The sequence below is a fragment of the Callithrix jacchus genome, chromosome 9 (assembly GCF_049354715.1).
Source record: "Callithrix jacchus isolate 240 chromosome 9, calJac240_pri, whole genome shotgun sequence".
Lineage (NCBI taxonomy): Eukaryota > Metazoa > Chordata > Mammalia > Primates > Cebidae > Callithrix > Callithrix jacchus.
Window position 1 is genome coordinate 74,200,199 of NC_133510.1, and position 18,145 is coordinate 74,218,343.

Here is an 18,145-nt window from a genome sequence, read left to right on the forward strand (position 1 = left end):
GTGTCAGAAAAAAACTGAAAAATCTTTTCACATTTATCATAATCTAAATCAAGTACTACTGAAAAAGCAGCAAGGAAGCTTATGTGAATGATAGTGGAATATGGGAATGAGGACAGGATGGAACACCATGTCCTTAGGTAGCTGTTCACTGTCCCTCTGTGCCGTAATAAAACACACTGAGGAACACCTACAGAAAGGAGACATTCCGGTGGCAGTTCTTACCTAGCGAAAGTAAGCAATATGAAAAAGAATGATAGCCAACAGTCTAAAGGAGCTGAGTAAACCCCTCACCCCCAAAAAGAAGAAAGAAAGAAAAAGCTCTTTTTCAGCTTGACTCTACCAGCTGCATTAAGCAGCATCACAGCTTGGTAAGATACAGTACTAATTTTGAACAAAAAAGAAACATCATCAGAAATGTTCCTCAGAAGCCTGCCTTTTCTTGACCAGCTCTTGTTCAAAATGTTCTGTATAATAATTACTGTTAATATGCCCTGAAGGGCAATGATACACCTGCAGGCATAATCCTCAAATCTTAAAGGTCACTAAAATTGCATTTCCCCATTTCTTCCCTCACATTAATGTTGACATACAGACAAGAAAGCAGACTTGAGGAAATTAGGAGTTATCTGTAAACACATGACAACTTTAACCAAGAATATTGGCCCTGCTTTGTATTCTAGCCACATGTTCTGACTTTTCCAACAACCTTGAAAAATAAATATTTGAACTACAATCTTCAATAAAGTCCCTCTACATTTGTTGTCAGTCTTAATCACTTTTTTCTTGTCTGCTTAGTGCTTTTAGCTCTTAGATGTTGCACCTGGAGATTCTTGCTTACTTTATGATGTAGGTTTATACACCCTTTAATTGAAAGCAAACCGCCTTAGATAATCAAGTGACAAACAATGTTACAAGGTCCACTTTCCGTTAAAAGGCAAAGAGAAATATTAGGCTGTTCTCTAAAATGAACAAAAACACATAAAAATACATCATAATCTACCACTCCATTTCCTTCATCAGAGATAAAATCCTACAGCCAAAAGGCCTCTTTTGTGTACACGTTTTGTCCAACAGCAGGGGTGGCAGATACAAGGGACTGCAGTTCTCAATGACTAGTCTTTCCTCAGTTCAAAAGACTTTACACAGTATACTATTTTTATATTCATGTTTCTACAGTAACTATAAAAACTTTAACCCAAATTTGTTTAATATTTTAATTATCATGTGTTGATAAAAAAAAAAGGTAAAACTGATAATGGAAGGATGACATAAACATATACCTCACCCTTAAGCAGTGTGTGTGATTTTTTTTAATGTGAAGGTTGAAGTGAGTTTATAAACCTATGGTTATATTTTTAGTGAGAATTATTCAAATGTAAACATGTACAAGTTTGCCTGGTGTTTCATAGGGTTGCTGCTCTGCCTTTAACTGTTCAATTGCACAGTTATTAGACCAGATTTGTGGCAGTATGTGTGTCATTAACATTTTTCCTGCCAAGGTTAAAACAACTAAATATAAACTGAAAACAAAAAGCAAGGAAGAAAAGATGATATGCAAATTTAACACACTATCATTTTAAATAGCAATATGACAGCTGATCAAAGAGGGAATGGAGCCTATTCCTACATGACTGTGCACAACATGTGAATTGCCATCCCTAGAGTTGTTAGTGAATAGCCTCCATGGATGGACCCTGGGACTGTATGTACAGACTGAGTAGAGTTCTACAAATACCAATGCAAAGAACACATTTAAAAAAAGAAAGAGACACAGACAAAATAGTTGCTGCTGATGGAACTGTTAATGCAACAAAAGTTCAAGCTTGGCCGGGCACAGTGGCTCATGCCTGCATTCCCAACACTTTGGGAGGCTGATGCAGGTGGATCACCTGAGGTTGGGAGTTCGAGGCCAGCCTGACCAACATGGAGAAACCCCATCTCTACTAAAAATACAAAACTAGCTGGGCATGGTGGTGCATGCCTGTAATCCCAGCTACTTGGGAGGCTAAGGCAGGAGAACTGCTTGAACCCAGGAAGCAGAGGTTGCGGTGAGCTGAGATCGTGCCCTTGCACTCCAGACTGGACAACAAGAATGAAACTCCGTCTCAAAAAACGAAAAAAAAATTTCAAGCTTAGCACGGTCTCCTAAAAACTGAGACATTTCTGTTAACACAAAAACTGTTACACAATGTAGGCACATACTGGAAATATTTTACTATGCACCTTAGAACTGTTTTTAAGAAAATCAGAGCAGGAAAAGTTTTCAAAGTTATATAAAGTTAAATGCATACAATGATTAGATAATTATTCCTCTGGGATTACTATCTTCACCCACAATTTTTTGGTTTTAGGAAAAAAATCAATAAGCCTCTGGCTTTCTTTTAGGTTAAATGAAAGACACTAGACAAATGGATTCCATTCTTGACCCCACAAAACAGCACTTACTAGCCAAATTGCCCTCTCTGGTAGGCACAGAGTGGGGACCCAAAATATGGTTCTATTTTTAGTGAGCATTAGATAAATGTAAATATGTACAAGTTTGCCTGGTATTTCATGGGGTTGCTGCTATGCCTCTAACAGTTCAATTGCACGTAGTTTTAAGACCAGATTTGTGGCAGTATGTGTGTCATTAACATTTTTCCTGCCAAGGTTAAAACAACCAAATATAAAAGAAAACAAAATAAAAAGCAAGGTCTCCTTTGCATTTTAAAGTATTGCTGTAAGTTATGACGAATATAAGTATCTCTGACTTCAACCCTTTCCCACCAGTGTGAAAAGTGAATAAAGACAGCAAGAGTTTTTAGAAAGTTAACTTATATTAAAAAAGCATATAAACAATTTTAATACTACAAAGTAGTATTTCAATACAAAGCAGTTCAAATATTAACTGTTCTTTAAACTGTTAAACTTTATTATAAATTAAAATTTCTTTACAAAAAAATTGCACATAATATTTGACCACTCTTAGGTTCTGATGCACTGGGCATTTGCAATAGTTTCTTTAATCTTCAAGTTAAACAGTCTCGGCAAGGAGTCCAGAACGTAGAAAGGGCAATAAACAACCCTGATAGAGCATTCAAGTGCAACTAGCAGACTTGTGGCCATGGCAGTTACACTTTCCTTAAGATGGACTGCTATAGTTTTAAATCCTGAAATGAAGAATCTCAAAAAAATTTAAAAAGCAAAAAACTAAAAGGGACTGCCTGCTTTTTTACTGTAAACACAGCCCTGGATATTGTAATCCCAAACAGGAATCTCTCAGGCATCAGAGAGTGTCAAGTGAATCAGGAATAACACAATATAAAGGAAGGGGGAAGAAAATAAAAAACAAAAACAAAGCAAAATTAAAATAAATGTCAGTCACTTTGAGGAACTATACTTACGTATATGATGTTATGAGAATCTGGCAGGGCCTAGAAGCAGGCCAAACAGGAAGTTCATTTATCCAACCGAAGAGGATCATGTTCATTGCTTCCGGTTTTGAGGACAGGATATTGTAGGAAACTTGATATGATCAATAATGCTTGTCTGCCTTACAGACCTTAGCCAGGGATCAGCCTAATCTTGAAGAACCATTCAAATAATTTTGGCAATTATTATAAGGACTTAGAACTGACTGCACCCAGTGTTCAGTGATTCTTGCTTTCTGTTTTGTTACTGTTTAAATTTAAGAGCTCATTTAGGCTGACTCCAATCTCTTGGCACTTGGAAACTAGTTTTCTCAGGTTATCAGTTTTACCTCCTTCTGATGCTTCAAACAAGAGTTGCTGTAAAAGACAGGGAAGCATAGAAGTAAGACTTAGCTAGAGTCTGGCATTACCACATCAATGGATATGGCACATGCAGAAAATTTACAGGAAAACATCGAGATAAAATAAAAGATAAAAAGCATTACATCTTTCCATAGTGATGCACAAAGAGGTAACTTCTGTAAGGCTCTCTGATACAAACGGTGGACCTGTAAAATATACACACAATTCCATCAGAAAACATGATGAAAAACAGCTTCATAATTCTATCTGTTTAAAGAATGGTACTTCACAATAACATTTGAGACAAAATGGTTATGTTGAGTTTTGAAGTTTTCCAAGTATTTAGTGCTCTTAAAATGTCAACTACTTTTTTTCCCCACCTGGTTCTTAGTGTGTATGAAATGTTAACTTCTGTGCTTTAATTCTTTTAAATTGAAAAGTCAACAAAAGGGACAGAAAAGCTTTAAAAAGTGACCCATCTGAGATTTAACCATGGCTTACCTCTCTTTGTCCCTTTAGAACAATCTCAGCAGCAATGGCTCTAAGGAAAAAAAAAAGGAATATAGAAAAAGGAAAAGAAAAATTTATATATCTTTGAACAAAATGAAATACCACCACTGGCAGAATACTGACTGTGGAAATCTGAGTACAAAACTTCCTGAAAGTTAACAGGCTAAACTTCCAAGGAGGAAAACCTATAGTGAAAAGAAAAATTCAACAATTTTTATCAACTTTACAAGAATAGAGCAGACCAGTGATTTGAACATAAACAACGTTCATGGGGAAAAAAACCTCTCATAATTACTAGTCAAAGACTAGTTACTAGAACTAACACTTTTAAAAGAAAGAAGAAATCAGGCTATAACAGGGTAGACACACATTTCAAAAGAGGTGGTCTTAAAATGTCTGTAACAGATTTGTTTGATAATGGTATTTTTACCTAAATGTTCTCCTTCAAAGAAAATTAAAAGTCTATGCTTTTTGCTTTTATAGGCAATGAGCACTCACTCTCATTAAACTTCAGTTTGTAAGTGCCAAAAACAAATCTAAACTAGAGTAGCAATCTGTCTAGGAAAAAAAGAAAATATATATATATATGTAGATGTCATTTCAGATTTACCTGTCTGGAGCAACCCTTATAAATAAAAGCAATAGCTATAAAAACATGTACATGATTGTTGCATTACATTTTCCAGGTGGCCAGGCATGTTGGGATATTATATGTAAACATCTTGGCTTGAAGTTTCAGAATCTGAACATTGCTTTCTTCCCATTCATGTTGAAGTAACCTGTAAAGTACATTCAGGAAAATGAACAAAGCATTGCAAGCATAGGGAACCCAAATGTGCTCTATAAGTAGAATAATGAAAGTATAAATTTTGATTAAATTCCATAAAGGCTATCCGGCAAATATTATAGAATGCCTCTTACAAAAATTGACCTGAGACAGGAATGTGCAGACTACTAAGAGGTCAAGTAAAAATCTATGCTAACCTTACCAAACTACAATTAGGTCCATGAATTTCTATAGGACATGAAAGTATTCCCTCCAAATAAAAGTCCCTGTTTCCCACCCCAAATTTTTTTAAGTAATGACTTGATATATACTAATGCAATTTCCTGGTATTTTTCTTTCTTAGAGTATAACCAATCTTGAATGTTTCTTGAACTAAAATGTATGTATAGTAACTATTAAAGTTCTCTACTCTCCTGGAAAAAAAGAACAAGGATGACCAGAGAAAATAAGTATCAAAACACAAAGGTCGGGATTTACCAACAAAATCAACAAGTAAACTACTTATATTTTAAAATGCCCATCACAATAGAAAACTATGCTAAAATATGACATTTTCTATTTCACATGTTTTATCAAAGGTGTTTCATAACTAAGATTTCTCTAATGAGCTACTACACATTGGCATGCTCGCTAAGAAAATTATAAAACATTACCGTCATGTTTGTCTCAACTTTAGTTTTTAAACTTTTAAACAATTTTCCTCACATACATGCTAAATGCAATGTAAATCCTTTAAAACATAAGAGAACATTTCATAAATACTTTAGGCATCTTATGATCCATAAAATGATTACGATACAACTGATGCAGTGGGAATGACTGCACAAGTGGAAGCCAATACATTAGCATGCAGCATACCTTTTTCAATTAAAAAGCATAATCCTTATGGATCAAAATGTTTTTGCTATATCAGGGCAGAGAAACTACAAAGAAAGGCTCAGAAATCTCCTTCTGATTGAATACATGAAATCCCTAATCAGTGCTTCAGAATGTGGTATGAAGGCTAAAGGTCAGGAATCTCCATTTTAAATGAGCATCCCAGGAGATTCTAATGTTTGCCAATATTTGAGAGCAACTGACCTATGTGAAAATATGAAAACTTCTTAAATAATATTCCCTTGCCATGGAAAACAAGCTTACTGCTTATAATGCACATGCTAAGGACAGATGGTGTGTGTTTAGGGAACACAGATGAACTTTACTTGAATGGAATTATCTTCCCCCTTGTAACTTGAAGTTTCCTGAAGCGACCAGAATTTTTACACTGACTTTTGAATCAATAGCTAAATATTGGCTTAACAGCTCTGAAATTATGAGGACATAGTGGAACAACAGACTACTTTTATCAAGTTTTCAAGAATAATTTTATTTGAAGAGCCTATACCATTAGGCAGAGGACCAAAAAAATGTTACTTTTCCTTACCTCAGTGCAAGTCCAGAATTAGCTGGCATAATTGAACAAAATCGTTCCAAGGTTTTGGAATGCTGGGTCTTTGGAACACAGCTCAAATAAAAGAAAATAACCTGTAAAGGTTGAGGGGGAGGAAAAATGAATGCAACCAAAATGTGAAATCTAATTACCTATGTGTTTTAATATGAAAACCAAAATGGTATTTAAGATATGAATGTATAAATTATAATAATGTATGATGTTGTGAGTTACAGTTCCTACCATTAATTTTTATTAGTGACTTTCCAAATGTGAATTAGGAAATATGGTCTAGTGATGAGAGCCATGGGCAGAACATGACAAGAAGCCAGGAGTCCGGGTTTTCATTCCTGAGTCTACCTTTACTTGCTGTATAGCTCGGCAAGTCATAGGGCTAATAATACCTGCCACATCTTGCTCATGGAATGCCCGTGTGTAAATGACTTAATGTCCATAAAGTGGTTTGAGATCCTGGGATAAAGAATGGCATAGAAGTACAAAGCATAATAACTGATTATCCTGATTAGCAAAAAAACCACCCCACCAAAAATAAATAAAACACATATATATTTTTGGTCTACAATGAGCTTTAGCAAGGAGCTTTTTAGCCTATAATGCACTGAATGAAAGTGATCTCTGAAAAAAATTTTTTTTAAAGATAATCATATAACTATCCCATTAATTAGATTCGACATTTAGAATTCTACGCAGTACCTAATTTTAAGCTTTCTTATGCCTTGTGTATAGCTATATTTGCTTGACAAAAATTTTTTTTCTTTTTTTTTTGAGACGGAGTTTCACTCTTGTTACCCAGGCTGGAGTGCAATGGTGCGATCTCGGCTCACTGCAACCTCCGCCTCCCGGGTTCAGGCAATTCTCCTGCCTCAGCCTCCTGAGTAGCTGGGATTACAGGCACATGCCACCATACCCAGCTAATTTTTTTTGTATTTTTAGTAGAGACGGGGTTTCACCATGTTGACCAGGATGGTCTCGATCTCTTGATCTCGTGATCCACCCGCCTCAGCCTCCCAAAGTGACAAAATATTAACAAAAAGAGCAGCTACAATGTATAAGTCCATTGTTACTTATTTTGAAGTTACTAAATTTTTCATTCAGTAGAATTTTCAACTACTCAAGCAAAACATTACAGATATCACAACAGAATCCTTGATGTATTTTTTCATTAATATGTATTACACCTTAACATTCCTTCAAGTTTGCTTCAATGTTAAATTTTCTTAAGTATAACATAATTAATGCACATTTTATTTCAATTGAGCCTTTAAGGGCTCTATTGCTAGTCTCTGAATAGATAAGTAAGAAACATGGTCAATAGTAATAGTGAATGTTAGGTAAGTCATCCTAGGAAAAGCTCTCTTGATATAAAATGGAGTTTTGCTATCATTTTTAAAGTCTCTTTGTTTTGTACAAACATCTAAAGAAAAAAGTTTTAAGTTCTTACCCTATTATGAAATTCATAGTTGGACCAGTAATCGGCTCTGCTAAAAGGAATGGGGTATCGGGCAGGGACTGTAACCAAACATCTATTCACTAAATCAGTAAAAAATTTGAATTCTTGAACTTTGTTTCTGGATCCAGCAGCTCTATTATTGGCAAAGACAAGATAACTGCCAAAAGAAAAATATTACAATTTAGAATATCTAAGCCAGTAGTTCTCTCACCAAGAAAGCTGGTCACCCCTTTCCCAACCATACCTCTTTATCCCCAAATCCCATTCTTATTAAGAAAAACTAAACTTACTCCATCCATATCTTCTGCACTATATCACATTTCATGGCCACCCCTAATGCTGCCTCATATGCCTCCACTGTCTCTTTAACACTTGATTGAAGAGGATGACAAAGGCTGTTTAAAAAATGAAGGAAAACATGTCTACCATTCAATTCTATCAGGTGAAGGAATGACAAAGTATTTTAAACATTACAGATATTACTACAATAGAATCCTCCTCCTGACCTTTCTTCTCTAGTATGTATTAAGCCTTAGCATCTCTTCAATTGTGCTTCAATGACTTTAACATCAAGTTAATTATAACAGTGTAATTCAATAATAAATAGCAAATGTAGGCCTAGTATGCAATATCTCTCCACAGTGGATGTCTCACCAGTAAATCAGCCACAAATAAGGAACTTGGTGGTTAAATATATCATCATCAAAATTCCCTTTACATAAACGTGATGGAATGTCAACTGGTCCTGGAATATTTAAGAGATATCTGAAAAAAAATCCAAATATTGTTTTAAATTACACCTACACACACAAATTACATTTTTGTTTCGTAATCCTTAGTTTCATGTCAAATTTCATTGAAATTTTTTTTTAGAAAGCAATGGTACTTCTTCCTTTTCATATGCATACCACACCTAGGATTACATACCTACTCAAAATGGTTTTGTTTGTTTTTCGAGACAAGAGCCTCGCTCTGTCAATCAGGCTGGACTGCAGTGGCACAATCTCAGCTCACTGCAACCTCCACCTCCCAGGTTCAAGTGATTCTTCTGTCTCAGCTTTCCGAGTAGCTGGGACTATAGGCATGCATCACCACACCCAGCTAATTTTTGTATTTGTAACAGAGATAGGGTTTTCCCATATTGGCCCAGCTGGTCTTGAACTCCTGGCCTCAAGTAATCCGCCTGCCTCAGCCTCCCAAAATGCTGAAATTACAGACATGAGCCACTGCGCCTGGCCACAATTTTATTATTTTATACCTACATGACAAACTCTTCTCCTACAAAGATTTTTTTTTTTTTTTTTTGAGATGGAGTTTCGCTCTTGTTGCCCAGGCTGGAGTGCAATGGCATGATCTCAGCTCACCGCAACCTCTGCCTCCTGGGTTCAAGGGATTCTCCTGCCTCAGCCTCCCAAGTAGCTGGGATTACAGGCATGCGCCACCACACCTGGCTGCTTTTGTATTTTTAGTAGAGGTGGGGTTTCTCCACATTGGTCAGGCTGGTCTTGAACTCCTGACCTCAGGTGATCCACCCGCCTGCCTCCTAAAGTGCTGGGATTACAGGCGTGACCCACTGTGCCTGGTCCCAAAATGTTTTTTTTTTTATTCTATCCCCAAGATTAAACAAAACACCACAATCTACTAATTAAACCTAGTTTAAAAGGAACAAATGAGTCTACCAAGTATTTGAAATTTTCCCATAAAATCTGTACTTCCTTCTTAGAAAAAAAAAAAAAAAGAAAGATTTACAGGGCCTGGCACTGTGGCTCACACCTGTAATCCCAGCACTTTGGGAGGCTGAGGCAGGTGGATCATTTGAGGTCAGGAGTTTAAGACCAGCTTGGCAAACATTTTGAGTGAGACCCCATCTCCACAAAAAATCCAAAAAATTAGCCAGGTGTGGTGGCGTATGCCTGTAGTCCCAGCTACTCAGGAGGCTGAGGTGGGAGAATAGCCTGAACCCAGGAGGTGGAGGTTGTAGTGAGCTGACATCACACCACTGTGCTCCAGCCCATGTGACAGAGTGAGACTCTGTCTCAAAAAAAAAAAAAGATTTACGAAACCTTGTATCTGAAAGTAATCTCTCTCACATACAGCCATATACACATACAATTCATTTAATTTTAGATGTGTCATCAAAGTATATTCTATAATACATTAGCCCATAAGGTACCTGTCAAAAGAGATGTATGATCAAATAAGGTTGGGAAATACTACAAACTATAGCCCTTTCTTGAAAATCCACAATATTTGTTAGGATATTAAAGACTCAAAGAAGTCAATCAACAAAGAATTCTACTGGACTAAGTCCATTCTCCTCCCAATTTATTTTAATCTGTGTGTACAATACTTACCATCATCTTTTTTTTTTTTTTGAGATGGAGTCTCATTCTGTTACCCAGGCTGGAATGCAGTGGCGTGATCTTGGCTCACTGCAACCTTCGCCTACTGGTTCAAGTGATTCTCCTGCCTCACCCTCCTAGTAGCTGGGATTACAGGCATGCGCCACCACACCTGGCTAATTTTTGTATTTTTAGTAGAGACAGGGTTTCACCATGTTGGTCAGGTTTGTCTTGAACTCCTGACCTGATGATCCACTTGCCAAGGCCTCCCAATGTGCTGGGATTATAGGCGTGAGCCATTGCGCCCGGCCTACTTACCACCATCTTTAAGAACAATGTTTTTAAAGGAAATACACGGATCCCAAAAATGATAATCTGTCTTGAATTTTAAAATAATAATTGTAAGGGAACAAGTTTTAATAAATTAGACAGGCTGTATGGGGGACAAACACCAGAAAGAGAAGAAATAGAACATCTAGAAGTCAGGTTCTCATCCTGACTTTGCCAAGACAAGCTACATTACCACAATTCCTTAACTTCAAAGAATTTTAGTTTCCTCAACTGAAAACTGAGATGGTCAGAAGAGATTACCTCAAATATAATCTAAGAAAATGAAATCCCCAAATTAATTCTTCTGGCTATCTATTTAATCTTCAAATTGACTTGAAACACATGAAAATTACCCTATCTAGTTCTTTTGCCTGTCATCTTTACACTAAATGTCATGTAGAGAGCTGACAGAATTCAACTCCAGGTAAAAATTACAGTGCAAAGTATTTTGCTTCACAATTTCTACTTAAGAAATTTTAAAAATATTTTGAACCAATTAAGAACAGGTTTCTCCTATTAACAAACATTGACAATTGATAAATTTTAAAAACTTGTATCAACATACAATAAGTATGGCAATGCCAAAAATGATCTCATCTACCATTATTTTCCTAATAGCTAATAAAAAAGACTTTCTAAATTAACAGAAATGTACAATCTTTGTGTAAACAAAAGTTTCACTATTGCCTAAATAAACTCTAAACAGAATACCTTTTTCTCTTAATTTTCAGTGAATTATGACTATTTCCACAAAAGAATTTAATAAAGATGACTTAATAATATTTGGAGACAATTATTTTCAAATTTTCATTGACACTTATTTATTCTGCTTAATTAAGCTGGCACCGAGATCTGATCTTTGATTAGTTACCAAGGCAGAAATTGGCAGCATTTTCTTTCAAACTAAACCAACTATCTCTGTGCCCAAGGGAAGATCAGAACCAGCAAGTCTCTAGAGTTTGCTTGAGCCTTAAATTAGTCCTTTCCCTGAGCCTGAGATGTTAAAGCAAACTAATTTAAATGAGGAAGAAACTGAGTATGGAGAAGCTGAAAAATCTCTAAATTCCTTAGAGAAGTTTAATTATTTTCTATCAATTTGCATTTAAAATTATTTCATTTGTAAATATTAATCTAGATGTAACAGAGCAGAAAGGGCCCTTCGAAGGGCACTAAAATTGCTATGTCAATAAACTGGCTACCATAAGAGGACATATATATAAGATTCAAGTCTGGGAAGAAATAGTGTCCCCAAATCTCAAATAAAACTACCATATTCACAAAAAGTTCTAGGGTGGGCCAGCCGTGGTGGCTCACGCCTGTAATCCTAGCACTTTGGGAGGCTGAGGCGGGCTGATTGCCTAAGCTCAGGAGTTCAAGACCAGCCTGAGCAACACAGTGAAACCTCATCTCTACTAAAATACAAAAAATTAGCCAGGCATGGCAGCATGCGCCTGTAATCCCAGCTACTCAGGAGGCTGAGGCAGAATTGCTTGGAACCGGGAGACAGAGCTTGCAGTGAGCCAAGCTCACACCACTGTACTCCAGCCTTGGAGACAGAGCAAGACTTAACTCTTAAAAAAAAATGTTCTAGGGTGGATGGACCACTTAACAAAATTTAGGCTTTAAGATTCTATTTTTACTCATCTGTATTTTCCATAAGAAATTTTTTCAAGAGATATTCAGCTTAGGTCTTTTCTTCTCTCAGTTCTTCCTAATACAAAATAAGAGAGTATGTTGTGATAAAATATTTTCCTTTTGATGCTGTTTTACTTAGGATGAGCAAACCATGCCTATTTTTATAAACAGTTTTACTGAAACACAGCCATAACCATTCATTTATGTTTCATCTATGGTTGCCTTCTCAATAAAACGACATAGTAGAATAGTGGTAATAGACCGCATGGCCTGCTAACCTAAAATATTTACTTTCTGGATCTGAAGAAAAAAGTTTGCTAACCCCTATAAAGAGATGAGGAGGACAAAGGGAAGAGAATTTTAAAAGTCTCCTCCCAAAAATCATTATTCATAATCTGCCATGACTTTTATTGTTGGAATAGGAACTCTCAGTGAAGACAGTAAATACAGCTCTATATGAGCTACTAAGAAATTAATGGTTGAGAAAATAATCCACTGAAACTTCTTACTCCCTAACATTTCGGAGGCTAGAGCAGTTCTCTTCAGAATTAAAAAAAAAAAAAAAAGGTACATTATTTTTATCCACTTTATATGACCAATCAAATAAATAAAAATATAGTTTGTAAAAAGTCACTGAGATTGCCTTGGGATAATTAAATGCTATAATATTAAGTGCTAAAATTAACAACAATAATAATAAAGTAAAAGTATGAGTTACTATGGTTTTAATATATATATGCCTTACTTTGTATAGTGTGTTTTAAAGAATTTTACATCTATTCTATTTATTCTGTTTCGAGTATTCTGTTAAGTGGGTATTCAAGTACTAAAATGTTAGTTCAAAATGTAATCATATAAGAAAAAAACTGTAATCTTTCTACTGAACTGTGCTATCTCTCATTCCTCTACAAGCTAAGAATTCTATAACTTACCGAAACAGATCCAAGTTATTATACTTCTCAAACCCCGGTTTAAAGAAGGATGCAATAAATTTCCGCAAAAATGGAAGAAGATTATCGCCTCGATTCTATTTTAAAAAGAGGGAGGAGGATATATATATCAGGCTTACAATGTTTAATTAAAATGTCATAAGGGAGAAAAAGGCCTTTAAAAAGTACTTATTAGATTACGTTTCTTGGGAGGGTGAGGGGTGAAGGAGATAAGTTTCAGACATACTCAGAAAACTTTTATTATATTTTACTCTCTGAATTAAATTCAACTAACAATTTAAACAGCTTAACCTCTAATACTACCTTAATGGGCTCACATTTCATCCACCAATTATGTATTAGCCATCTAGCACTGTGGAAGGCATTGGGCTGTAAATATGAGTAAACATGTTCCTTGCCTTCAAGAATTTAGTATAGTATACATAAAGCAACTAGAAATACAATTAGAAAGCACTGTAATTAGTGTTATGATGCAACTATGGCAGTGAGAGAAGGAACACCTAACATAGCTTGCAAAGGGTACAAGGACCAGGAAACACTTCCTGGTGAGGCTGATAGGGAAATCTGAAATATAAAAACATCATATTTAAGAACTATGCATCATTTTTTACCTGTAAGATGAAGAATTTGCACATATGATAAAAAACCTCTGCATTCTGAGGATTTTTTTCAAATGCAGTAAGCCACACTGCTCTGGCTTTGTCACGCTGATTTGTTTGCAAATATAATGCAACGAGGGCTTCCAGCAACTGGCAGTTAATGGGACATGATTCCAATAAACATTTACAAAGCTCCATTGCAGCCTCATACCTTAACAAGAAAAAGAAATGGCTAAAGACATAAAAAGATCACTTTTTAACACAAGGTTAGCTACTTGGCAATTAAGCTGTACCTCTCCAGGAGTTGGTGCAGAGCAATCATGTTTGTGTAAAGTGGAAGGCAGGCCTCTATTCTTTCCTCAATAGTAAGGCTCTCATCTGTGCAAGCTTTCACCGCATCTACCCAAAAACATCACAACAATGTGAATCATGTCAATCATAAAATGAAATATTTGACTGTGTTACTTCAACTCTGAGAGACCAATGCGAAAAGATGACCCATTCCTTTGATTAACCACTCATCATCTTATTCATCTTTACTGAGCTTCTGGCTTTTACTCAAAGGAAGTACTTCAGGCAATCTCCAAAATCCTAAAATTCAATTCCTTATCCTCAACTTTCCTGGTAAGAATAAAGCCATCCCATATGAGCTTTTGCATCTATCAGTGTTTTCATTTAAACAAGTATCTCTGAAATTATCCTAAATTCTTTAAAACCCATCTCAAAAAACTTAAGAGAATAAATTATCTTTTCATCTTTCCATGACCACTGCAAAAGGTCTTGCTCTGCTGCCCCACAGCCATTTGAATGTCTCTCCCTAAACTCGATCCTTTCCTTACTCCGTCAAAACACACTTTTCCCCTTGCAAAGAGTTCTTTCTTGATCTTGTTGCTTCTTATTAAATCGTACAATGTTTTAATTTGTACAGCTGTCACCATTTCCTCCTTACCCAATGTTCCCATGACTTCCAAGATCTGTGGAGTTTAAAAGTGAATGCAATCACTGTGAAACTGTGCTCCTGAAGTTCACTTGTAAGGACTAATATCTAACCAAACATAAAAGCTCACCTCTACCTTCATTTTATTTGATTAACATTTGACAGTGTTCTTCCCCTTCTAACTTCTTCTTGCCTCTGCTTCTAAGAGATTATTTATATTTCCTCTCAGTCTCATTTTAATGACTCTACTCTCTCTTTTACTCCTTACTGTTATGCTCTTAAATCTCATTTCCTCAGAGAAAGTATCTCATAGTTTCAAATACTATATAATTCGCTTCAAAAGTGCATTATAAAAACTGTAAAGCACACTGTAACACAATGTAAAACTGTAAAGCACACTGTAACTTCTATGTGAGTAACACTCAAATCCACTTATGTCTTGGTAATTGTCCACTTAAGATGCACTGATCCACTTCCTTTATTTTTTTGAGATAAAATCTTGCTCTGTCGCCCAGGCTGGAGTGCAGTGGCATGATCTCACTCACTGCAAACTCTGCCTCGCAGATTCAAGTGATTCTCTTGCCTCAGCCTCCTGAGTAGCTGGAATTACAGGCATATGCCACCAAGCCCAGCCAATTTTTTGTATTTTTAGTAGAGACAGGGTTTCACCCTGTTAGCCAGGATGGTCTCGTTCTCCTGACCTTGTGATCCACCCGCCTTGGCCTCCCAAAGTGCTGGGATTACAGGCCTGAGCCACCATGCCCACCCCCACTCCTTTTTTTTTTTGAAACGGAGTCTCACTCTGTTGCCCAGGCTGAAGTGCAGTGGAGCCATCTCGGCTCACTGTAACCTCCACCTCCTGGGTTCAGGCAATTCTCCTGCCTCAGTCTCCCGAGAAGCTGGGATTACAGGCACGAGCCATCATGCCCAGCTAATTTTTGTATCTTTAGTAGAGACAGGGTTTCACCATGTTGGTCAGGTTGTTCTCAAATTCCTGACCTCAGATGATCCGCCTGCCTTGGCCTCTCAAAGTGCTGGGATTACAGGTGTGAGCTACTGTGCACGGCCAATGTTCACTTCCTTATTTCCTACCACCAACAATCATTTCCACTTGAATGACCAATTAACAATCACAAAAACTACTCCTACCATCAAAATCAGTCTTCCCAACTGACCAGTTTTCTGTTAATGACACTTTCCTTTTCCCAGTCTCAAAACCCTGAAATCTTCTTTGATTATTCCTCTCCTCTTCCCTGACATTTAATCTGCCCCCTATATTTCTATGCGATAACTTAAAATGTCTCTAACAAATAGTCTCCTTCCCAGGATACTTTTCTTGTACTCAGTTACTGCCATCAGCTTCCGGTTGGTTTTCCTATCATTGGTATAACTTCTCTTCAAGCATATTCTTTCTTAAAGAACCTCTACTGCCATCAAGTCTACTATATTTTCAAAATTTTTGAAAACCAAGTATCATTCTACTTATCAAGCTTAATCACTACTACTGTCCAGTACAGAATTCTCAGTTTGATAAGATCTATCCCTTTTCCCAATCACTTCAAATCCACTGCATAAACTCCCATCTACTTGTTGCTTTTTGATTATTTGGCTCCTGTAACAGTAACGTCCTTTCTTTTCTTTCCTTCCTTCACTAAGCATTTACTAAGCACTTAATATTTTGCCAGACATCCTTATAGGCCCTTAGGAGTAAAATGATAAATAAGATAAGGGTCCCCCACCCCATCTCTTAGGAAACTCTCTATGTCACATCGATAGCCATGCTTCATGAAACATCTAGCTACAGTTCCCAATACTTCTATGAAGACTTACTCAATCATGCCAATCTATAATAATCTCTTCCCTTGGGGCTCATGGCCTGTATCAAATAATTCTATAAATCACAGATCCTAGTCTCTTTTTTTTTTGAGACCGAGTCTTACTCTGTTGCCCAAGCTGGAGTACAGTGGCATGATCTCAGTTCACTGTACCCTCCGCCTCCCAGATTCAAGCAATTCTTGTACCTTGGCCTCCCCAGTAGCTGGAACTACAGGTGTGGATCACCATGTCTGGCTACTTTTTGCATTTTTAGTAGAGATGGTGTTTCACCATCTTGGCCAGGCTGGTCTTGAACTCCTGACCTCAGGTGATCCCTCCGTCTGGCCCTCTCAAAGTGCTGGGGTTACAGCATGAGACACTGTGCCCAGCCCTAATCGCTTTTATGTAGCATACAATTTAGACTATATACTAGTATACAGTTATACAGTCTTATATGTATAATAATTATGACAAATATATAGATTTTATCTTCTGACTAGGCTATATACTTCTTTTAGAAACAGGCTTTATATCTTGTATGTATTCTACAACAGGCATATTGTTTAATATAGAGAAACAACCAAACTCTCTGACTGATGGAGAAAATATTAATTGGTTGAAAAGATACAAATCTTTAAACTTCTACCTTAATGGATTGCCAAAAAAAAAGTACCTAGTTCTCTGATTCAACCAATTCATCAAACCTAAACAATCTATATTCTCTATACATTTAAAAGATACCTTCTGTTACCCACAATCAGAAAGACAAATAATGTAATACAGTGCAGTTACTGGTTTCAAAGATAACAGTGTCCACCTTCTCTGATTCAATACTTAATTTGGCTAATAAACTGTGAAACTAAAACTTGCAACACAGAGGTATAAATTTGTTCCACTTAATTATGAAGAATCACAATGGGTGGTTAATGTTCTAAATATTGATATTATAATAACTGATATTATAATTTATAAACATGTATACTTACCTTCAAAAACTGCTAGCAACATGTCAGGATTAGTCTTTACATCTTGAACTGCTTGCCATGGCATTACAAATGATTCGGTATTAACAATTCTTGAAGGATTATCATTAGATGGATCATAAAATTTTGAAGGAAGAATGTTGAATTCAATAAGATGTATGTAGGCCAACCATGCCAAACATCGATCACTTGTTTTAAGGTATTCAGCTACTATTCCATCATTAGCCGATTTTAATGCATTCTAGGTAAAATTTAAAATTTTTTCATAAAAAAATTATTTAGAGATGTCAATAACAGATTAACATAATTTTAACATAAACTATGCTAAAGTTTATGAAATAATAAAACGATCACATTAAAAAATTTTTAAACCACACCCATATGTATTATTTTGATCAGAATGATTTTTTTCCCTTACGGTTTCAATCTTGAAGCTTTTATGTGGGTGCTTAACATAAAATATTTTCATTGAAACTTATAAAAACTCAAAAGAAGATATTATACCAATCAGGTAAATGAGGAAATTAAGTCATAAACTTACCCAATGTCACTTGACTTACTAGTAAGTGGAAAAACAAGGATTCAAATCCAAATCCTTTGCTTTC

General features: G+C 36.1%; 1 protein-coding gene across 1 annotated transcript in view; it reads right to left on the minus strand.

Moving 5' to 3' along the window:
* Positions 1 to 2,888: 2,888 nt before the first annotated feature.
* Positions 2,889 to 18,145, minus strand: part of ZFC3H1 (zinc finger C3H1-type containing) — a 55,523-nt gene continuing 40,266 nt past the window's right edge. Inside the window, exons 24-35 of the mRNA XM_002752760.5 lie at positions 17,544 to 17,781; positions 14,099 to 14,204; positions 13,818 to 14,016; positions 13,189 to 13,283; positions 8,604 to 8,714; positions 8,240 to 8,344; positions 7,941 to 8,106; positions 6,473 to 6,573; positions 4,940 to 5,041; positions 4,254 to 4,293; positions 3,896 to 3,958; positions 2,889 to 3,767 (exon numbers count right to left, since the gene is read on the minus strand). Coding sequence (XP_002752806.1) covers positions 3,630 to 3,767; positions 3,896 to 3,958; positions 4,254 to 4,293; positions 4,940 to 5,041; positions 6,473 to 6,573; positions 7,941 to 8,106; positions 8,240 to 8,344; positions 8,604 to 8,714; positions 13,189 to 13,283; positions 13,818 to 14,016; positions 14,099 to 14,204; positions 17,544 to 17,781 — 1,464 coding nt within the window. The 3' untranslated portion in view covers positions 2,889 to 3,629. The remainder of the gene's footprint in view (positions 3,768 to 3,895; positions 3,959 to 4,253; positions 4,294 to 4,939; positions 5,042 to 6,472; positions 6,574 to 7,940; positions 8,107 to 8,239; positions 8,345 to 8,603; positions 8,715 to 13,188; positions 13,284 to 13,817; positions 14,017 to 14,098; positions 14,205 to 17,543; positions 17,782 to 18,145) is intronic.